At 33.3% G+C, this 24,251-nt stretch overlaps 1 protein-coding gene and 1 long non-coding RNA gene across 5 annotated transcripts; both read left to right on the top strand.

Annotated features, from left to right (window-relative positions):
* The first annotated feature begins 10,742 nt into the window (after positions 1–10,742).
* LOC136071485 (uncharacterized) lies at positions 10,743–15,679 on the top strand. 4 transcript variants are annotated; one of them, XR_010632782.1, is made up of 6 exons: positions 10,743–11,017; positions 11,462–11,496; positions 11,801–11,895; positions 12,413–12,502; positions 14,599–14,636; positions 15,561–15,679. It is a non-coding gene; the product is annotated as an uncharacterized LOC136071485 (long non-coding RNA). The 4 variants fall into 4 exon arrangements; XR_010632780.1 differs by having other exon boundaries at positions 11,801–11,900; XR_010632783.1 differs by lacking the exon at positions 11,801–11,895 and having other exon boundaries at positions 10,745–11,017.
* Positions 15,680–18,584: 2,905 nt separating this feature from the next.
* On the top strand, positions 18,585–19,448 carry LOC112011627 (uncharacterized). Its single transcript, XM_024043992.2, has 2 exons — positions 18,585–18,683; positions 18,791–19,448. Exon 2 carries the CDS (start codon positions 18,837–18,839, stop codon positions 19,290–19,292), a length of 456 nt encoding a protein of 151 aa, XP_023899760.1. The 5' UTR covers positions 18,585–18,683; positions 18,791–18,836; the 3' UTR covers positions 19,293–19,448.
* Positions 19,449–24,251: the final 4,803 nt, after the last annotated feature.

The following is a 24,251-nucleotide window of genomic DNA, read 5'->3' as shown; positions in this document are numbered from 1 at the left end:
GTGTGCTGCGGGTTCTCGTGACTCGATTTTTTGTTTTAAGGTCCCCGGTCTTCTCTGCTCGCACATGTTACATTCAGTCTATGGACCCAGCCCAACTTATGTCTTGGATTATTTTTTCATGGGTTTGTCTTTTAAGGCTTAGGTTCGCAAAATTTTATACCAAGTGTTTCTCCAAAAAAAAAAAAAGGAGGTTAGCAAAATTTTCAACATGTAACCCGACCCAACTCACAATATTGACAGTTTGGAATATATATTTTTAATTTAATAGTTTGATTTATTTTTATTTTTTAGATTTTGTTTAATTTTGTTAATTTGATTTATTTTGCTATATTGAGACTTAATTTTGATAAAATAGAAATATTAAGCCCAATTATGTAAATTGCAATCATTTATTGACTATATTTGGCTTAAAACCTTGAATGAACATCAAAATTCTTTAATTGGAAAATACAAAATGGCTCAATTAACCACTCAAGATTTGTCATGAGTTGAGCTGGATTGATGATTTGTCAACTCAACAATATTAGGTTAAATTGAAAAATACCTCAAACATAACACAATCTATGCACACCTCTACCCATACCACTATATTAGCTTGCTAATAGTGGGCCAAAGTTTTGAATAGGCCAGTCCCACATACAACTTGAAGTTCCACCCAAGAAGTCAAGAACTACCAACCAACATGTCTAGTTGTAAACTTGTGTTGAAATAAAACATTTATATGATATATAATTTATAGCATAAAATTTTTACAACTTGTTAAAGTGATAAATTGTGATTATAATAATGTCATTCTCATATGAATTCATCACTGAAATCATTTTATTTTGCACAATCACAATAAAACATGTCACCATTGCCAGCAATGACCTTTCTCTCACTCGGTGTAAAAATGATATATTGCTTCCATGGCCATAGCTCTCACCTTCCTTCTTCAATTTGCTCCCTATGGTTGGGCCCTCGTTCCCCTTTCTTGAGTGTTTGTGTTTGGACAGGGGTTGTGCATGGTGGTTGGGATTTTGTTAATAACATGCTTGGGTCGTTTGGACGATATATGTTGGGTATGTGAAGAGAGATACTACCAATAAAATAGAAATAGATCTGTGGTACCTATTTTAATGGATTCAGTTTGGCATGATTTTTTTCGAAATTTTGAAATTGGTAGGGGTGTGCTGCCAACCAGCCAAAATCGACTTGATCCAATTCAATTCGTTAAATTGGGTCGGTTTTTAGGGATTGGTGGGTTGTGTTGGGTTGTGATTTTTTTTTTTTTTTTAAATGAATCAAGTTGGGTTCAAGTCATAAGATTCACAGATTCGTTTAACCTGACCTAACCCATTTATATTTAATATATATTTAAAAATATATTATACAATTTTGTTATCTACTTTTTTGCTCCTCCTCCTAAATAAAATCCAAACCCCAAGTTGTCCTCATATAGTTTGTATTGGTTTGGTATTATGCTTAGGATTAATTGGTTATAAATTTGCTTTTATTTGTAGTGGTGGTGTTCTAATGCTCAATTTCATAATAATAATAGTAATTTATAAATAAAAAAAAAAAAACTCAACCCATAGTTCCAACTTGATCCACGTGCGTTAGGTTAGGTTAGTCTCCTGTGATAAGTTGGGTTGTGTTGAATTTTTTTTAACTTATCACAGTAGGTTGGGCTGGGTTGAAAAAACCTCTTAACCAAACCCAACTTGAAAATGGGAATTGATGACTGCACCATTTGACATGCAATTCTCCACAAAATCATTAATCACTTGTTCATGCATCAACGATGGCATCTAAGAGTGATATTATTGGCTTGACTTCGATCAGTTTCTATAGTTTCAACTTTCAAAACTTAATCGAGTAATATATAGTTATATTTACTAAGTATATGTTTGGATTTGCGTTTTTACTCTCATGTTCAGCGTTTGCGTTTTATTAAAAGTTGGGACCCATGCTATAATAAATGAAATAAACGTTGAGAGCAGCCAACTAAAATGCGTAGATGAAATAAGAGACGCACCGTTTCATTAAAACGCTGTGTGTGTGTGCTGTACTGTTCATGGACATAAACCAGAAAAATTCATTTCCTGTGTGTGTGCGTGTACTGTTCATGGACACAAGCCAAAAAAAAATTATTACACAAGCATAGCACTCTGATCAAAACAATGCGCTCTGTTCAACGACTATTTTCGCATTCTCTTCAAGGTCTTTTCTCTCAACTACCGTGGCTGAATGTCTTCAATTTTCTTCAATGCTCTGTCCTTCTGCACCTACCCACCAACCAATAAACCATCAAAACACAAGCAACACGGTAATTGCAAACCCATTACGCAAAACAACCTTACCCAAACTCCTCTGTTCTTCCTTCACTCAAGCTCACTTTCTCTTCACTTGGGATGTTGTTGCCGCCACTATGGGTCTCTGCATTTACGGGTAAGTTGTGTCTAACTTCTCATACTCTCTGATCTGTTGGTATGTGGTTATATTGTTTTCCATTAGGCTTCAATATGTGGTTTTTGTGTTCAACGTTTGTGTGTGCTACAACAAAGTGGGCTATGGTGACAAAATCTAGTGAGGATAAACAATTTCGTCCCCAAATGATAACATTTAGTGAGGAAAAGAAGAATTCGTCACCAAATATTATAAAAATTTTAAAATTGGTGATGAAATCAATATTTCGTCACCAAAGATGTACCAATTGGTGACAAAATCAATATTTCATCACCAAAGATGTACAAATTGGTGAAGAAATATTTATTTCGTCACTATAGATCATGAAAATATGGCAAACCTAGGGTGACGAAATATTCGTGTCACCAAAGACTTACCAGAGGTGACAAAATTCTAAAATTTGTCACCCAATATTAGGATGTAGGTGTTTTTGGTGACGAAATAAATTTTCGTCACCTATTGTTTAACCAAAGACTAACCGGAGGTGACGAAATTCCAAATTCATTTTAATAATTTATGGTCATTTTGGTCATTTTTTAGGTTTAGAGGGTATTTTGGTTATTTTATAAGTTTTAGGAGTATTTTGGTCATTTTTAAGGTTTCGAGGGTATTTTCGGTTATTTTTAGGTTTATGGGGTATTTTGGTAATTTTCAAAATTTGAGGGTATTTTGGTCATTTTTTAGATTTCATGGGAATTTTGGTAATTTTTAGGTCTTGGGGAGTATTTCGGTAATTTCTTAGGTTTAGGACATATTTTTGTCATTTTTAAATTTCAGGGGGTATTTTGGTCATTTTAAAGGTTTCGAGGGTATTTCTGTTATTTTTAGGTTAAGGGAGTATTTTGGTTTTTTTATTTTTATTATTTTTTTTATAGTTTCCGGGGATATTTTGGTAATGTTTTAAGTTTTAGGGGTATTTTGGTAATTTTATGATTTTAGAGATATTTCGGTCATTTTTTAGGTTTAGTGTCCATTTTGGCAATTTTAGAGAATTTTAGGAGTACTTTGGTTATTTGCAAGTTTTAGGGCAATTTGGTAATTTTTATTACTGGGTAATTGGGTGGGTTGGGGTTTACCCATAATAATTTGGTTGAGTTAGGTTTGGGTTAGATTTAATTAGTTAAATGGGTAATAATATAGGTAAATGGGTAAAATGCAAACCATATTCAAACTGTTTGCACCTTATAATGGGTAAATGAGTAAGAATTTTTTACGGACCCAAAAAACCCTCTAAAAAAAACTTATTTGTGATGCTAAATAAAGCCCTCACAAATACTTGGTAAAATGTGAAATATTTGTGACTAATAAGAAAAGTTGTTGCAATTATGTGTTATAACCGTCACAAATACTAATATTTTGAAAGGAACTAAAATATTAGTATTTTTCATGCTTACATTATTTTCATATATTTTTCATGCTTACAAAAGTTCAAGATAATCAAAAATTAATAGGCATGTCATCAATCAATTGTCTAAATTCAAGGTTTTGTAGTTTAAAATAATGCATAAAAAACAAGTTTAAAGATCAAATGGTAAATTACATCCAATTGGCATGCATGTTAAGAACATATAGAAAATGTAATCCAACGGTTGGATTTTCAAAATATGCATTCAATAATAAGTTATTAGTTGGTGTAACATTTTTTAGAGTTACATTAGGTGTAAATTGAATCAAATCCTATATTTCATAATTCGATATGAATTTTAACAAATCTACCGTTAGATTACATTATCTTCGTATATTTTTCATGCTTACAAAATTTCAAGGTGATGAAAGATTAATAGGCATGTCATCGATCAATTGTCTAAATTCAAGTTTTTGTAGTTTAAAATAACGTAAAAAAGATAAGTTTAAAGATCGAATGGTAAATTACATCCAATTGGCATGAAAATTGGCATGCATGTTAAGAACATATAAAACATGTAATCCAACGGTTGGATTTTCAAAATATGAATTCAATAATAAGTTATTGGGTGGTGTAACATTTTTTTGAGTTACATCAGGTGTAATTTAAACCCAACCCTATATTTCTTAATTCAATATGAATTTTAATAAATCTACCGTTAGATTACATTATCTTTATATGTTTTTCATGCTTACAAAATTTAGAGGTGATCAAAGATTAATAGGCATGTCATCAATTAATTATTTAAATTCAAGTTTTTGTAGTTTAAAATAACGCATAAAATATGAGTTTAAAGAACAAATGGTAAATTACATACAATTGGCATGCATGTTAAGAACATATATAACATGTAATCCAATGGTTTAATTTTCAAAATATGCATTCAATAATAAGTTATTGAGTTGTGTAACATTTTTTAGAATTACGTCAGGTGTAACTTGAACCCAATCCTATATTTTTTAATTCAATGTGAATTTTGACAAATCTACCGTTAGATTACATTATCTTCATATATTTTTTATGCTTACAAAATTTTAAGGCGATTAAAGATTAATTGTCATGTCATCAATCAATTGTCTAGATTCAAGTTTTAGTAGTTTAAAATAATGCACAAAATATGAGTTTATAGATTAAATGGTTAATTACATCCGATTGGCATAAAAATTGGCATGCATGTTAGGAACATATAGAATATGTAATCCAACAGTTGGATTTTCAAAATATGAATTCAATAATAAGTTATTGGGTGGTGTAACATTTTTTTTGAATTACATCAAGTGTAACTTGAACCCAACCCTATATTTCTTAATTCATTGTGAAATTTAACAAATCTACCGTTAGATTACATTATTTTCAAATATTTTTTATGATTACAAAATTTTAAGGTGATCAAATCTACCGTTATATTTCTTAATTTGATGTTAATTTTGACAAATATGCCGTTATATTACGTTATCTTCATATATTTCTCATGCTTACAAAATTTCAAGGTGATTAAAAATTAATAGCCATCTCATCAATTAATTGTCTAGATTTAAGTTTTTGTAGTTTAAATAATGTATAAAATATGAGTTTATAGATCAAATGGTAAATTACATCCCAACATATACTTCTCAATCTTTGGTGTGTTGTCGTAGGCAACCAAAAATAAAACCTATACTCCTAAAAATATATGTTGTAGTGCGAATAAGGATCATTCCCACAGAGAGTATCTAGTCTAATTTTATGCTACGTGAACAATGAGGGGGGAGTTTGTGTATAATGAAAACAATTTTAAGAAAAACAACTTAGGAACAATTCAAATTAAAGTATCAAAATCAATCAAGAGAACAAACCTTGGTCCAAGTCAACATTCACCATCGGAATTTCATAACTGATCATCGATGCAAGTATATATCAATTCACATTCTGAATATTCACCGTTGAAACTATTTTCCTATCTCTCCTTAGTTGCAATTAATTAGAAAACAAGCGATCTAATTAACCCTAACTACTAAACAACCCAAGACAAGCGCTAAAGGTTTAATTTAGTAGCAGCTTTAAGAATTAGAGAGATCTATGAAGCTAAACAACACAAACACAAGCGGTTGCATTTAATTTAGTCGAGTGTTCTTCCTAAGATCTAATAATTTCTGACACAGCAAATCATTAAATCTTGGTTGCTTCACAAGTTAGAGAGATCAAATAATTACAGATTTGATATCTAACCTAGCAGTAGATTGAAACGAATAATAAACTAGTAGGCTTCCTAGTAATTAAACGAGATAATCATGAAAATAGGCACAAAAGAACATCCGATGTTCAAAGCATAAATTGAACAATAAAAACAAATTAGATCTCACAGTTTTATTGATTTCGAGGCTTCAGTTTTCTTCAACCAAGTATAAAAGTTTTAGCCACGTAGAGCCATGACAGAAAACTCAAAGGAGAAAATTAGAGAAGAGGGGAGAGAGAGGCGTGTGCGTGTCTGTGTAATTCTAATTTCTCCTTTCCTTTTACACGTTAATTTCCCATTTCCCAAGCCTACAAAATCTCCTAAAAATATTTTAAATAATAACATCCAAATCTGACTAATTAAGAAAAAATATTAAAAATAAAACAAAGTTCTAATATAACTAGGAAAGTGGTGTTTTTCAACTGGAAATTTCATGCATCAGATCTGGAACCTTCCAAAAATAAACCATATCAGATCTGCATATTAGAATTTCAAGTAAAAGAACATTTCAGAACGTCAACAGTGCATGTGCAGCAAATTCAAGCCCAATTTCGACCTTGATGCGGCTTGTATCTCTCAAAACTCAAAACATGAAAGTTGTAGAGCTTTGTCTTGGCGTTCCATAGCATCTTGAATCATCTCAATCAGAGCTCTGATGAGAGAGTTATGCCCAGATTACAAAGCGATGTTAAAGCTATTCAGAATCACCCAATTAACTATGTTTTGCACTTTATGCCTCCATTTGCATCTTAAATCAAAATATAAGAATAATGAGTACATTTCAAATAAATATAAAAGACTAAACATTAAGGAATAAAAATATGACATTTTGCATTCTCATCAATCTTCCTCTCCTTCTCTCCTCACCTTTCTGTCTCTACTAACTCTCGTCATCTTCCCCAGTTTCTCAAACACAGAGTAAAGCAACAAGTTATCTCTCTTTCATAGCTTTAGCCTTCACTAACTCTACCTCTTTCTCTCCCCTCACTCTTTCTTCTCTGAGCTGAAGAACAAATCTAGTGAACATGTAGTAGCTCTTTACGAAGACCTAAACTACTTTTTGCCATTTTTATTGTTAAATTTTCTAGGAAGAAGAAGCTGGAAAACCTGCTTTTGATTTAGAAAATTAGCATGGTTTGACCGCGATTTGAGAGATTCACAACAAAAGTATTATTTTCGATTTTATAATAAGTTTAGAAAATTGGAATGATGAACGGTTCTAGTTTTATAATAGTGTCCATGATTTTAAAAATTGGTACGGTCAAAGAATCGAAAAAGGGAGTGGTTACCGATTTTTTGGTTCAACCGGTGGTCAAACTGGTGATGTCATAAATATTTAATTAATAATTATAAAATTATAAAAATATATAATAAGTTCATGACTAATAATATATCTTGTTATAATATATAAAAAAAATTTTATAAAAAATTTTTAGTGAGTTTTCACCTTTTATATTAAAAAAATATGTAACTAAACATATTAAGTATTAACATTACAATATCATCCTTAAAACAAATTAAAATAATTAGTGGCATAGCCGGCCATCACTTTAAAAATGTTGAACTCAACCATCCATCTTGAAAGCTTGTATAGAAGTCTTTATTATTTTTTTTTATGACATAAATTGTAATTGTTGATTAAAAAAAAAAAACATAAAAGTGTAGTTTTTTTATTTTTTGATGGTAAAGTGTTGTTGTTGATCTCATAAAGTATATTATAAAATTATTAATGTAAGAAAATAGTAGTTGGTTTTTTTATGAATTCATTTTAAATAAAAGTTTAGTAAATTTTTACTTATTTCATTTAATTAACAAAAACAATCCCTTTAAAAAAGAAAAGCAAACAAACATTTTTTTTTAAAAAAAAGGCGTAAATGCACTTTTAGTTCCTATATTTTGACTTTTTTTCATTTTAGTTCTTATATTTTATTTTTACCCCTTTTAGTCATTAAACCAATTAACACCCTTCATTTAAGTCCTTAAACACAATTCTGTCACCAAACTAACGGGAAAACTGACGGATGAATAAAATAATAATTTTTTTCCACATTAGACAATAAAATAATAATTTTTTTCATCACCAAGTACATGCTAGCTATTTTCTTCGTGTTTTTGCTGAGTCTAAATCTTCTGTCCCACTTTTCTTGTTCCACTCTATACTCTACCAAGAAATACTTGCCACGTGTTCACCTAGTTAATTAAATACTATTATTAATTAATAACTGTAGTATTAATAAGTCAATAATGATAGTATTTAATTAATTAGATGAACATGTGGCAAGTATTTATTAGTGGAGTATAGAGTAGAGCAGGAAAAGTGGGACAGAAGATTTGAACTCGTTTTTGCTAGCCTTTGCAATCGAGGTGTTGTCCATCTTGCCCGATGTTAAGCCTACAAGCACGAATCCCATGCTGGGCGCCTTGACTCAAATCATCATATATACTTGTCGTATGGGTTTTGCTTACTTAGTCACGCATTCTGTCATGTCCTTCAACCTTGGAATCTTCATAGCCGCCCTGGCTTCCATTTCTAACAAGTACCCGAAATATACAAAAGCATAAACCAAATTATTCACCAACAAGCACATCCTAATATTTCCAATCCTCATAGAATCCTATATCTGGAAAACAACACACACACACACATTGAACAAAAAATAGGGGATATGTTATGTTTGATGAAACTAGAAAACTGTCAGTCCAGACACCAAGCACATGGCCTCAAAATCAAAACACCATTAAGCCAATGACACAGACTTGTAAACCATATTGATATAGAATAAACTTAATAATATATATTTTATGTGTGGACATGTTTTTTGTTCAGGGACTTATAGTACAACCGAAAGGCTTTGGACAACCCTCGAAAAACATCAGTGTCTTTGTCAATTTCTTCCCATGACAACCAGCACTGCCATCCGCTTTAAGGAATTTCTCCACATGAAATGAACCACAATACCCCAGTTTTGGCGTAACAAAGTGATCAATTGAAGGGACTATTTTTGCACCAGTGCAGCGTGCGATACACTCTAAAAGCGGGCTCTTAATATTCATAACAGGTGATATGTCTTTTGCAAGAAGGTAATCTTGAGCATATCTAGAAACTGACTTCTCAGCCAAAAGTATATTAGGGTGATGAGCATCAATCTTTGCAATTGCCATCTTCAAATGGTCCCTTTCCTGAAAGAGTCCAAAGAACACCAAAACAAGAAATGTCCCACTTTTCTTAGTGAATGACAGAAAGTGAGTGTTGTTTCAAGGCTCCGTTTCATTCCTTCATGGAACACTCTCGCCTCATCGGCAACTTCAACGACTCGTCATTGGAGTTTCAGCACAAGATCCTCGAGCGCTCAGGCCTCGGCGACGACACATACGTGCTGGAGAAGAATCTTCAATTGTTGCCAATTCATGTGGAGGCTTCTAGGATGACTCTTCACCGGTTTGGGAATACTTCGTCGAGCTCCATTTGGTATGAGTTGGCCTATATAGAGGCTAAGGGGAGGACGCGCAAGGTCAATCGTGTGTGGCAGATAGCATTTGGAAGTGGTTTCAAATGTAATAGTGCAGTTTGGCAAGCACTTCGGAATGTGAGGCCGTCTCATAACGGTCCCCTATTTTTTGTTCACTGTGTGTTTGTTGTTTTCCAGGTATAGGATTTTATGAGGATTGAAAATATTGGGATGTGCTTGTTGGTGAATAATTTGGTTTATGCTTTTGTATATTTTGGGTACCTGTTAGAAATGGAAACTAGGGCGGCTATGAAGATTCCAAGCTTGAAGGACATGACAGAGAGCATGACTAAGTAAGCAAAACCCATGCAACAAGTATATATGATGGTTTGAGTCAAGGCACCTAGCATGGGATTCGTGCTTGTAGGCTTGACATCGGGCAAGATGGAAAGCACCTCAATTGCAAAGGCTAGCAAAAACACGAAGAAAAGAGCCAACACGTACTTGGTGATGGAAATAAATTTATTATTTTATTGTCCAACATGGAAAAAAATTATTATTTTATTTATTTGTCAATTTTTTCATTAGTTTGGTGACGGAATGGTGTTTTAAGGACTTAAATGAAAGACGTTAATTGGTTTAAAAATTAAAAGTCGAAAAAATAAAATGTAGGGACTAAAATAAAAAAAAAAATCAAAATATAAGGACTAAAAGTATATTTATGAAGAAAAAAAAAATCATTCCCATGAGTTGTAACTTACTTGTGCAGTTGTGCCAAAGGTCAAAATGGACCAAAACCATCCACCTATCCCACTGAACAATAATATTTTCAATAAAAGAATAGTAAGATAGATGAGAATAATATTTTTTTTTTAAAAGTACTGACAAGGGTGCAGTTAAAATTAAATTTAGAGGTGTACTTGAACTTTTAAATTAAATTCTGATAGAGGTACAATTTTGTATTACAATTTGTCATATAGTAAGTTGTGATTGGTAAGAGTATGTCAGTGGGCCATGTGAGAACACATCTTTACCAATTACAACTCATCATGTGATGAGTTGTATCACAAAATTGTGCAAAAAATTGTATCACTAGCATAATTCTTTTAAATTTGTTCACAATTTTTTTTTTTTTTGAAAGGAATTTGTTTACACATTTCAAATGTCAATATTTTTAGCTTTACTCTTTACGTGGTGTCAGACACACAAAATAAAAGGAAAAAGAACAAGCTAGCTATACTCTGAGTCAAAGGACAAAACCAAGACCTTTTTAGTTCTCAACCACTCACAGTGTATACTGAAGGAAAAAAAAAAAGAAAAGAAAAGGAAAATGGAAGGTGGGTCTGCTGCTACTACTAATGGAAATGAAGACAACGCAAAGAAAGGATTGGATGGCATAGGTTTGGATCTTCCACTGAATCTCCATGGAAACTTGAAAGTGCTTCCAGTGATCAAATCCTCAAGGACATTCTTCTCCAAATTAAGTCTTCCAAAACCCCTGTAAGCACTCAATGATGTTTTTTATTTTCTAGGTTTTTTGTTTTCGAAATTATATTTGCTTGTTTAGTGTTCATGTTTTGATTAGCTTCAGTGGCAAAGGATAGTCTTGGTTTATTATTTTATTTTTCAGATCTTTACTATAAAATTGCTGCGTTTTTTCGATAAAAAAAAAATAAAAAAATGCTACGTTTTTGGTGTTTTTAGCAAACTGGCCAATAATCGGTTCAATCATACCAATATTCAGTTTTTAAGGTTAAATCGGCCGGTTCTCAGTTATTCACTGTGCTTACTGAATTTTTTGAAGAAAAAAGAAAAATAACACGTGCTAAATTTTTTTGAATTCTTTTTGGGCGGTGCCCAATTTTCAGGCGGGTTCTAAATTTTTTTCATTATTTTTTATTTGTGTAAACAAAATACTATTACTCTCTCATTCTCCTCCCACAGACTGACCCACACCTTTCAGCCTCCCAAAAAGACCGGTAAGCTCTCTCTCTCATTGATTCTTTCTCTCTCATCACTCTTCTCTCTCTCTTTAACCCTGTTAAACTTGGTGACTTTGTGGGTTATTTATTATTATTATTTTCCCTCTTTAACCCTAAATCCCCAATCTCACACCTCTCTCTCAGATACGTTTTTTTAGAATCGTTTTTTTTTAAGAAGTGAAATAGAATTGTTTTTTTTAATTTTAATTTTGTCAGCATTGTGTTTTTAAGATTGAGGCTTTCTTGCATGTGTTTGTTACATTGTTCAATTGGCAGTGTGTAACATAGGTTTCTTGTCCAGAGGGGTTGAATTGGGGTGAATTTGCATTGGATGGTTTTAGAGTCCATCTATTGCTCTTTATGCTTTCAAATTCAAGCATGCCTTTGTGTTAGAATGTAAGGTAATCTCTCTGAATTTATGTCTTCAATAAAACTTATTGAACTCCGGGCTATGTTGTATTAGTATAAGATAATTCTCACTTTTGAGCTTTGAGACTTTTAAGTTGTACTATGCCCATAGTCTGAAGAATGATTTAAGTTCAGTCTGTGTTAAATATCATGGTTCTACCTAGTTTGTTGGTACCTAGTATGATCTTTCATTCTTGTTATGAGCTAAATTATTAATGAATTCATTCATAAAAAATTAAAAACGGATAGAAATAAAGTTTCTCTTCCTTTATATAACTGCACCATCAAGGGCTCACAATGAGATTGCCCCTTAAATACTTCCACACTTTTGTTTTATTTAGGATAAGTGGCTATAGAAAATATTCGAAACTTGGTCTAGAGTTAGAAATTGCTATTAAATATTTGTCACTTTAAATGATTTGTCAAGTTTTTGGAAGTTGTAGTTTGTGTTCTGCTTTAGCTTATTGTCCATTTTGCATGGCATTGTGGCCTTTGTTATTGCAAGGGATTGTTCTAATTGCTCTCTGTCATAATTTTCAACTTCTGAGTGCGTCAAGGGGAAGCAATTGGAAGAAGCTGTGACCATTAAAAACATGTAAGTTTTGCTAATATATGATTTGTTGCTTAGTTCATCTTGTCTATGATTTGGGTTTTCTCATATATGCTTGTTTATCCACCCAATTTCTTGCCTTAGCTACTACTTATATGTGGTTTGCTTGTTTGTTCTTATGCTTGAAATGTTTTGTGTTTTGGGTTCTCTAGTGTGTAGTTTCCCTGTTTAACAGCCATTCTGAAAAGTGGTGCAAAGTGATAGCTTGGGTATATGTGATTTGCTTCATGTTTCTGACGGCTGAATGTTATTTGTGTTTTGGGTTCTGTCATTTATTGTTTCTTTGGCCAAGAAATTGGGTATAAAAACGGTGCAAGGTGAATAATGAAATTGAGTATAAAAATCTAATAATGAATTTTTTATTAGATTTTTATTTAGGTGTGATGTATCATGTGGTGTAGGAAATGTAAGTAAATGGGGATTATGAGTTGTGGAGTAAAATGATATACATGAAACTAGTTTGCGTTTTTTGAGGAAGCATTGCTTTTGATGCTAAGGTTATTTTTCTAAAAATGATAACGATAACGTCAAAAATGTAATATGAACACTCTAGCTTGTAGTGTATTGATTAATATAAATAGATAACAATAACAACAGGAAAATTTTAAAAAGTCAGCAATATTAGGCCAACGGTTAAATGAGTATGCATGATGAATGAGGTTGACAAAGACATTACATTTGGACATATTAAGGTATAATGATCGACTTTGATTATTCGAGAACTAGCTAGAAGGGACAGAGAAGACAATTAAACATGCATAGAATATATGGCTGCTTGTGATCTAAGATATTTTTTTATTTAAACAATGTTACTCTTAGTTCCTACACAATTACTATTTGATTGACCTTTTGAACATTATAATGTTTGGTATGGGTTTTCCATGAGGCCACAGAATAGATATCTTGTCATCAAAGTCTAGTTGGGTGGAGTTCCTTTTGGAACATTTTTCAAGCAATGTTTTTATTTTTATTTTTTGTAAAACTTTTTGATTTTTCATATCATTATTTTTAAAAAATAAGGTTAAAATCCTTATTTTTCATTATCATCAATTGTTTCCATTCTAATTTATACACTTTATTTTGAATGATATATTGTGCGGGTCGCAAATGAGGCCAATGGGCTCAGCCCCACTTGGGCTCACAACTTATTTGTTTGTTGGGCTGAATTTCCTACTCTGGGTAGTTCTACAACTAAGGATTCAATGAGATCACTTTTCTCTTTCTCGACAACACAATCCTTCCTCCTTCTCCTCTCGGATTCTCTCTATTTTGCCTCCCTATTACCACTGTTCTCTTCCCCTCCCTTTTTCTGACCAACCTCTCTTTCTTATCCTCCCCTCTTATTTATAGTGCTCAGCTCAGGCGTAGGTTATCAATGCTCTCATGTTTGTGCAACAGAGGGTCCAGTAGGATTTTCTCTAAGTGGGAGGTCAGGTATGGGTGGCTTTGGGACTTGGTTCCCACCTTTGTCGGCAGCTCAGCAGAGTTAGTGCGCGCTTAGTGCTATGTATGGGTGGCTTTGGGACTTGGTTCCCACCTTTGTCGGCAGCTCGGCAGAGTTAGTGCGCGCTTAGTGCTACGGAGGGTCCAATTAGGGGGATGGTAAGTGGGAGTCTAGGCCTGGCTGGCTTTGGGACTTGGTGCCCACTTCAGGTTAGAGCTAGGTGGTGGCGCTTGGAGGGCCTTCTTTGAGCCGAACAAAGCTGATGCGCCGTTCAATGACAACTCCGAACCTGCTCGGTAAAAAATATGCCGATCATAACTTAGTAGTGAAGCTCGGCACCCCCGAGCTGTGATAGCAAGGTTTGGGCCTTAGGGCGAATGAGGATTGGGCCCAATGACCGCACACACACACATATATATATATTTTTGGAGAAGAGAATGGTACAATTATTAGTGAAATGGTATATTTCCTTTTTTTTTTTAACCAAAGTTTACCCACTTAAATGTTTTTTCCCCCAATAAAATACTACGTTTTCTTTCAGAAGTAAATAGATTTCTTGTGCTGGCCAACTGAGCCTTGTGACTTATTATAATTATTTATGACCATTAAACCTTGTGTTGAACTTTCATTTGTGCAGGGTTGAGTTTGCTTGGCTTTTTGGGAGTATAAGCTGAGGTAATGATTTTGGGTCTTTTAAGACTAGTATTAGATTTTTTTTGCTCTATGGTTTTGTCTTCTAAAACTTAAATTGAAGTTTACACGTTGATTTGGATTGAAAATATTATTTAAACTTGTTTAATGAAATTGGTGATTCTTGATATATTTGTGGGTTGTTGATTTGGAGCTAGTGGGTGGCTTGTGTGTTGTTGTATAGTGGTTAAGTTGATATTGGGAGTGTTGATTTCTTTGTGTATATCTTTTAAGTTTTGAAGTATATCTAGAATTGAATACATAAAGTATTTATCAATTTTTAAACTTTTGATTCTTTTTGGACTAAAAGTAAAGAAGTGTAAGAATGAAATTGTGACTCTTGATATAATGTGTCACTCCAAAGTATATTGGAGGTTTAGATGTTTGAAAACGTTATGTATGACATTTCATTATCTTGATGACTTAACATTCACCTTGTACGTGTGATCAAATATGGATAATAGTTGGATGACACTTGGTAAGACACTAGAGACAGACTAAGTCAACAATATATTGATGGGGTGAATTCATTTCTTACTTTTGCAATGACTGTTGTGGACCAAAGTGGAAAAATTTTGTGCCCATGTATTCATTGTTTGAATTGCTATCAACAATATGCTCACATTGTGCAAATTCATTTTCTCATTCTTTATGATTTCTCCATGGTTTGTAATGTGGGTTTGATTTTTATTTGATGAGAATGTTGTGGGTCTTCTTTCTTTGATAGTTTGGCTTCATATGATGTTGCATTATGATTATTTTGTCTAGTTTATTATTCGATATTCTGTTGACATTTTCTGCATTGTCTTACTAATAATAATCTTTTTTTGTTGTTGTAGTGCATCTTATTAGGGATATAGGTTTGCAGTTTAGTTTGTTATTGATGTATTTTCCTTTATACTTGTGCAGATATGGGATTGGTGGCAAAAAGATAGCTTTTGTGAGACTACTTGAACTCAAATAATTTTTTGTAATGTTTGAAAGTTAAGACATCATTTGTATATAAGTAGTTGTAATTACTTTGTGAACATCTTTATTGCATTTTTAGATTGTATGGATGTAGAAATGAATGGATGTTTTATTTATTTATTATGGATTTGTTTAGAAATGAACAGGTTAATGTAATGGCAAGTAAATGTAAAGAATATTAATAAAAAAATAAAATTGATGACAATAATTTTCGTCGCCATATTTGACTATAAGCAGTAATTGGTGACAAAATAATTCGTCACCTGATCTATTGAAATTAAAAAAAAAAAAAAAAAGTGGTCAAATGCAAAGGAAACCACCAAGGGTCTGGGACTCCCTGATGCAAAGAATTTGTTGAAAAAAATTCAACTTACAAATTTAAACAAACATGCCTTAGCTCACTCCTTAGGTTAAGGATGAATCTTCATTATTTTTTTAAGTGTAGATTTGAATTAGCTCATTTTTTAATGTATTTTCTTTATGAAAAGATATATATATATAACAAAAAAATAACTAAAAACTTGTAGATTCAATTTGAAGAATTAACACAAATCTACTTCTTTGCTTGGCACCTATGTTCTCATGTAAGTGTTTCTTTGAAGATTGAACTTCCAATAGCATGTCGGTCCTAATTTAGGAGAAAATACACCCTATTTTGGGTGTATGTTTCTCCCCTTCAGTTGGTGGCCCATAGCTGATGATGGTCCANAAAGGGAAGGGGTTGATGCAGTGATTAAGTAGTTAGGTGAAATGGGAAAAGTGGTGACTTACACGTAGTTAAAAACACAAATGGGATCATCTGAGAAAACGGTGGAAGGTGTATCATGAGTGTTTTGAGCATGAGACTGGGTTAGGTATTGATGCTGAAACTGGGAAGCTTGATGCCAGTGATGAGTGGTGGACCCAAAAGATTGCGGTTAGTTCACTTTTCATAATTGTGAAAAACTCCACTATGTACAACTATATTGCGTTCTAACTACTGGTTGTCCACATGTAGGCATGTCCCAAGGTAGGAACCTTTAGAAAAAAAGGTATGCCGAATCTTGACTCCATGGACATCATGTTTGGAGGCACGGTGGCAATGGGGAAAAATGCATTCTGCATGAGTGGTCAAATGCTAAAAGAAACCACCGAAGGGTCTGAGGACTCCGCTGATGGCAAAGAATTTGTTGAAAGAAAATTCAACTTACAAATTTAAACAAACATGCCTTAGCTCACTCCTTAGGTTAAGGATGAATCTTCATTATTTTTTTATAAGTGTAGATTTGAATTAGCTCATATTTTTTAATGTATTTTCTTTATGTAAAAGAATATATATAAAACAAAAAATAAACTAAAAACTTGTAGATTCAATTTGAAGAATCTAACACATAATCTACTTCTTTGCTTGGCACCTATGTTCTCATGTAAGTGTTTCTTTGAAGATTGAACTTCCAATAGCATGTCGGTCCTAATTTAGGAGAAAATACACCCTATTTTGGGTGTATGTTTCTTCCCCCTTGCAGTTGGTGGGGCCCATAGCTGATGGGTCCCACTAGCTTGTGAGAGAGAGAGAAAATATACACTCAAAACAAGGTGCACTTCCTCCTAATTTAGGGCTCAGGTGTGAATGTTGAAAGGAAAAAAAGAAAAAAGAAATGAATTTCAATCATATATCTTTGACTAAAAAAAATGTGTGAATTCTATTGCTTTATGTTTCTACTATAGGGGGAGGGAGGGCTGGTGGGGTTTAAACCCCAATGCCAATATATCACAAGAGGTGTTTAAAGTGGAACCATAGAGATATACCTGAATCCCATTCTAAAAGGTTTTTTTTGTTTGTTTGTTTGTTTATTTATTTAATATTAAGAAAGATAGTAGAGGATGATGAGATTTAGACTCCGTTCGAGAGTTGATGAAAGTTTCAACTTATTTCAGTTTTTAACTAATTTTTGGTACTATTTATGAGTCCAATTACACTTTTTGATACTATTCATATATCTCATTGTACTATTCTTTTTGGTATTTTTTGGTATTATTAATGGGTCACATTGTACTATTCAGCTAACTTTATACACACACACACACACACACACACACACATTAGACTCATCACACGTGTTTTGCGTATGCAATAATGGTCTTTTATTTATTTATTTGTTTTTTTGGTTTAATGTTATAACGTTTAAAAATAATATATATAAATAATTATTTGTATATTTTTGTTAAGAAAGAGACAAGGTAATGTGAAATAATGTTTAAAAATGAGATAGAGATAGTGTCATAAGTTTTATGCTGAATGGAGAAGATAAGGGTTTAGATTACTTCTAGTATTTTTTTAACTGAACATATCATTTTGTTTCAAATATACAATGATAAGTGGTAGTTGATTTTAATCTCTACATTTTATTTAGTTAGTAAATAATGTGACAGTTTCTCATTAAAACAAAAAAAAAGATTTTATTTAAAAAAGTATTGGAAGTAAGTCAAATTCAAAAGATAAAGGAAAAAGCCTAAAATTTAGGAATAATAAATTACACTTTAAACCAGTTTGTGTAAAATTATTTAACTAAAAGGTATGGGTAGTTTAGAGAATTTAAGAATTTGTGTGAGAGAATTTTAATATGCAAAATATTGAAAACCAAATGGGAATTCTGTTATTAATAATATAAAAAATATATATATATATATATATTAGGAGAAAGAGATTTTAGTTTGTTTATATTTTTGATAATTCAAAAGCCTATATATACATGTTTGATTGCAGAAGCCAATATTTTTTAATTGGACAAAGTTTGTCTTGATACAGGTATAGAGTTCTAACTCATTATGTGACGAATTATAAAATTATCTATGTGTATTATTTAAACAAGTTAGAGAACATGTAACTATGATTAAAATTATATGTAAATGATCTTTTCAATGAGCTCAAAACATGTTTAAATTTTTTTTTTTTTTTTTTCATTCAAATTCTTTAATTTCTCTTCAGGCGGGAAAAAGCACTTTGTGTGGCGGGGCAACTAGAATATGACCGAAGCACCCTCGCATAAAATTCAGAAACGTTCTTGACCAATGACAATTGAGGTAATTCAAGGGTATTCTTGACCAAAAACAACAAAAGAAGAAACTGAAAAAGATATAGGTTCAATTTCCCGCCAATTCAAAACCCTAAAATCGTTTATCCTCTCCAGTTAATCTCCGTCCTCATTTCCAAAATCGAAGCTTTGCGTTTCATCAATGGCGGAGGAAGAAAACGCATCAATGGCGGAAGAAGAAAACACCGAGGCAATCCAACCCGAACTCCCAATCGGAAGGGTCAAGAAGATCATGAAGCTCGACAATGACATCAACAAAGTGAACTCGGAAGCCCTATTCCTCGTCACGTGCTCCGCCGAGCTCTTCCTGCAATTCCTGGCCGAGAAATCCGCAGAGATCACAACGGAGAGGAAGCGGAAGATCGTGAAGCTCGAACACATAAGAATCGCCGTCAAGAAGCACCAGCCGACGAGCGATTTCCTCCTCGACTCGCTTCCCGTGCCATCTTCACAGCCTTCAGATCGTCCGGCAACCGATCAAAAGCATTCTCGCCCTGTCTACGAGAAACCGGTTCCGGCCGGCACTCAGCGAATCGATCACTTCTTTCATAAGTCGGTAAATGAAGCTCCGATTCTGATCGACAACGACGAGTCGTAGATTCTTTTAGATCGAGTACTTTCAATTATGAATGTTTGAATGTAACTTGTGCATTTTTCCTTTTTAACTTTTTGTTTATGTTAAGGGAAAGATTGGAGAATTGAGACATTTTGAGATGTGCCAAATCAAGTTTAATGAATTAATCCAATTATTGTAGTTTATGTATAAGTAAAAAAGTAGAAATGCTAATTGTGCGTAGTTGTGATGGTGAGGTTTGTTTTTCAAATTTAAAGAAAAGATTGTTGCAATTGGGAGGTTATAAATCTGGCGATTTATGAGGATATTGTTTTTAACGTAAATCGATTCGTCAATGTACCTTTTATGTTTTGTAGGCTAAGCATTTACAACTAGCCGGAAAATGGGCATTCAAATTGCCAAAGATTGTGTGTAAGCTACCGATTTTATGTACACTTTCAAATAATGTGCAATTTGTGGGGTCTGCAAATTGTTGCGCACAATCAATTATGGGAATTGAACATTTGTTATTTCATTGGTTAATTGCAATGTGTTTATAGCAGATTTGATATTGACAATGACTAAATCTTAATTTTCTTTACAATTAAGTCTAATGACAAAAAATTTTTATTACTGCTGATGTGACGTGTGATTTGTACGGTGTGAAAGTGGCATCATGTGAAAGTAATTGCATCAATCACAATTTCACAACTTGACACCTTCACAAGTTGTAACAAAAGTTGTCCCTAACATGGCTCTTTCTCTACAGAAGTTGTCATGGTACAATAATAGAGGTCTGTGGTTTTAAAACTTTTGGTACGAATTTTATAACTGGTATGCAGTTTGTTTGTTTGATTGTTGTCACTGTCTTTTTTGTATCTCTTGATAACTTTTCTCTTTTCATTTCTTCTCTAGATTATAATTTGTTTTTCTTTTCTCCTTGCTTGTGTTCATGATTTTGATTGTTAGATTGAATTTGTTGATTTTTATGTCATATCACAGGAGACCAGATAGAAGACGTTAATGCAAGGGCATTAGGAAAAGTCTTTCTGAATTTTGTTTGTAGAGGGGATTGTAAAGTTGTAGATAATCACCAAATGGTTTTTGCAATAATTATGTTATTTCAAATGTCTATGATTGTCCTTCAATATATATATTTTTTCATCTTTTTCTTTTTGAGTTTTTTGCTTGGGGAGTTCAACAATTGGTGTCACATTGTAACTGTACATACATGCTTTGATTTGATGACAGTTACATATGTAGTCATGCTGAGCTCATTAAAATATAAGGTTTTTTATGCACAAGATTAAGAACTTGAGTTGATGACAATGCTTGGATTAGGCCATTGCATGTATGCTTCGTAATGTGATTAATTATTCAAAAAATGTTTTGTGCACTAAGAAATTTGAAAATAATAAGTTTGGTGGGTTCAAAGAATGATATTGTATATCTGATTTGAGAGCTAAGTTTTGAACTGTGAAAGCTAATTAGCAATGGATGTCTGAGATTTTGAGGTTGGTCTGTTGCTTGTAGGATTTTCAAAATAGTCTCCCATTAACCTCCCTGGCTGTGTCATTGCTCCAGCCTCCAGGCTTGGATCACCTGGGATTGACTTCCAATATGAATTTAAAGAAGGTGTAGCTCAAATAAGAATTCTGGTCCTTGCTTATTCTGGCTGTATCTGTATCTGCATCAGTTAAAATCTAGAGGAAGATATGGTAGTTTAAGTTATTAATTTTCATCTTGCCTAGTCACTGAAATTCTGAATCATCTAGTGTTGCATCTGTTGTAAATTATAAAAGATTATTAATCAGAATCTGTATCTGTTGTTAGAAGATTTGACCAGATTATCAGTAATCATTTTCTTTTGCTTTTAATGTGGCAGGAAAACGTGGTAACCAAGTTAACCATCTGCAACCTCGTTCCAAACGCTCTGAACAGTGGGAACCAGTTTGTGCCTTGCTGGAATCATTGAACAAGAAGGAGGTGGTCAAATCTAAAGAGATTTCTTACTGGTTGTCTGCAAACCCTAAGGTCAAAGAACAACTGTATTCCCAACATTCTCATTATTACTTGATGCACTAGATCCAGAAATGCCATTCAAAAATTGCAGAAGAGACAAGAAGTAAAAAGTATCAATTGCCAACGTTGCTGCATATTTCATGATAATATATGTTTACTGTGTAGTAGGAAGATATGTGAAATAACATGTCATTTTATATAAAAGAGGTCAATTTATAAATGTGCAGTGCTTCTTTAAAGGTAGGAGCTAAAAGCCTAAAATAATCATATTTTGGTTGCTACCTTACTGTTCTTGCATTATATCTGTTGTTTTCTTTGGTCTCTGTGTAATTAATTATTAGTGTGCAGCTTTCAATATAAGCACTTCAGTGAAGGGTAATGACAATGGGGCAGCACTACTTGTTTCAATTCCATGTATGTTTTTCAGATGATGCAATGCAAAATTGTTTTTCTTTTGACTTGGTTTCAAGTAATATATCGTATATATCAGCTCCTGTGCTGCTTTCTGTATTACTTGCCCTTTTCTTTAGAGTTTGGGTGCTGTACTTCCCTTTCTCTCTTGTCAGTTTGTATGTGCACAGATGGTGGGGTAAGTCCCAGATATGATCTTGCATGCCTGTTTGGTGAGCCCCTTGGACCTTGTCTCCTTTCAGCAGAGATGCTAATATGCTACAGCAATAACCTATGCAACCAGGACAGATGTAAATCACTATTATTTCTTAAAGATTAAATCGTTACACAAATTATTGCCATAGCCAAGAAAATTTTGAAAGTATTATATTGAGACAAGCAGAGTGTAATTCTTGAAGGAGCCATAAATGAATTTTATGATGCCAACTGGACTCCGTAAGGTTTGTTTGTGGTACAGTGGTAGTACCACAGACTTTGATCAAGTCTCCTTCAGTTGCACATCTTGTTCAAGTTTTGTCCTCCCTTCCTTGTTTACCTAAAAGAGGAAAAAGAAGAGCTACAACATGGCTCTATTTTATTTTATTTTCATATAGATTGGACACGGTCCACTTAATGCAAGAGCAGTAGCAGATTTATGCTTGTTGGCTTTCCATTGGTGCACGTTATATCAATATCATGTGGTGAGGCTTGCCTCATTGGGAGTCTATGTCTCAAGACTCAAGATGCTTATAAGCTTGTTAAGATCTCATGGTAGCAGAATACTAGATTACATTTATGGTGCTATTATTTTTCTTTTTCAAGATCCAAGCTTTAAGATGAATTCTCTTGCAGGAAATTCTTCAAGCAATGTTGGAGGATAGTTGCTTATATATAAAGACAAAATGAAGTTCTTCACAAATACAAAATGTAATTATATAACTGTATAACTGTATAACTGATATCCTTTATTTACTTAGTCTTTACTTTATTCACACTGATGCTATTATAAAGAGTGCCAGTTTAACACAGTTGGAGAGCTGCTTGTCAATTGTCTTCTCAAAGCCTAAATGAATAAAAAATATGGAGTTTAAATGACTTTCCTTGCCTTCACAAAGAAATGAAGACTGTACATAATAGCTTTGCTATGGCCGATAAAGAAGGAAGATCAAAGTTCATGTCAAATGCTGCATCTCTTTCTCCCACTTAGGACTGCTGTTGGGATCTTGGGTTCGCTATTGTTTGGTCTAAAAGCTAGGTGCTTGAGAGGAAGCTCTTACTGTGGCATGGTCCTAGAAGAGTGGTGAGCCCCATTGGTTTTTGGAATTTGACATCAGGAAGTGTTTTCGATGCTACTTTGCAAAATAGTTTGCAAAACTTGTTAACTAATTCACCTTAGAGCAATTGCACCAGTCCATGGAAAATAGAAAAAAGTGATGAATTTTACACATTTTTGTTCAAAAACTACCCACATAAGTGAGTTTATAACACTATACATATCCAAAAATGCTACAATAACCGTGCATGTTTACATGATTACTGTAGCTTTCTATTGGATTATTAAATCAAAATTTTCTCTCTCTTTTCTCACCTTCGTTCTCTCTTTTCCCTTACTCTCTTCAATCCAAAAAAAAAAAAAAAGACTATTTTATTCCCTTGCTTTCTTCAATCCAAAGAAGAAGAAGAAGAAGAAGAAGAAGAAATCAACTCAAACAAATCTAAAAACTCATTACAAATCCAACACAAAATCAACTAAAAACAAAATCCAACAGAAAACCCATTAAAAAACCAAATCAACCTAAAACCCATGCCTAAGTTGTTGTCGCCACTGCCATGGAAGCTTGGGTGGAGTGTTTGCTGCTGCCATGAGAGACAGAGTGAAGATTTGGACCGTACCCCTCGAATTGAGTCTGTGATGGTTTTAAGGGTCAGGTTTGGACCACTATTTGTGGTGGTGGTGTTAATCTTTGCTGCCACCGGTGGTGGCAAAGGCTTTGGGGCTTTCGACCTTGGATGGAGCTCAGGGCGAGCTCTAGCTATGGAGGATCGTGAGGGATAGAGAATTTTATTGATAGAGCGGAGATGGTTAGGCTGTGGAGAAGAGAGAGAATTGTTTTGAAAAATGAAAAAATAGAGAGAGAGAGAGAGAGAGAGAGAGAGAGAGAGAGAGAGAGAGAGAGAGAGACCATGTGTGTGGTGGCCGGGGGCAGGGATGGAATCAGGATTCAAACCTGGGGGGGGGGGGCAAAGCTTAAAACATTTTATTTATTTATTTATGAAAATAAAAACTAACATCTATTTCATATTCAACAAAATACTACATATAAAATAAGTGTTTCTTAAACATTTAATATTATAAAAATGTCGACAAAGAATAACATACAAAAAAATCACTTATGACTTACCAAAGACTAGTCTCACAAATTCACAATCACAATATGCACAAAACAATCACTACTAATGGCTAGTCTCACAAATTCACTATCACAATTCAGTACTCACATCCTACTATCCTAGTGGTCCCACTTTATTTCTTTATAGATAAAACCAAAATAAAAAAAAGTTACGAACATTGAAACATTCAAACACAGGTGA

This window comes from Quercus suber, unplaced genomic scaffold (genome assembly GCF_002906115.3).
Source record: "Quercus suber isolate HL8 unplaced genomic scaffold, Cork oak 2.0 scaffold_317, whole genome shotgun sequence".
Taxonomy (NCBI): Eukaryota; Viridiplantae; Streptophyta; class Magnoliopsida; order Fagales; family Fagaceae; genus Quercus; species Quercus suber.
This window is presented reverse-complemented; position numbering and strand designations above follow the sequence as displayed.

Coding starts and splice junctions, on each gene's coding strand:
- LOC112011627 (XM_024043992.2), top strand. CDS start 18,837: ATGGCGGAGGAAGAAAACGCATCAATGGCGGAAGAAGAAAACACCGAG.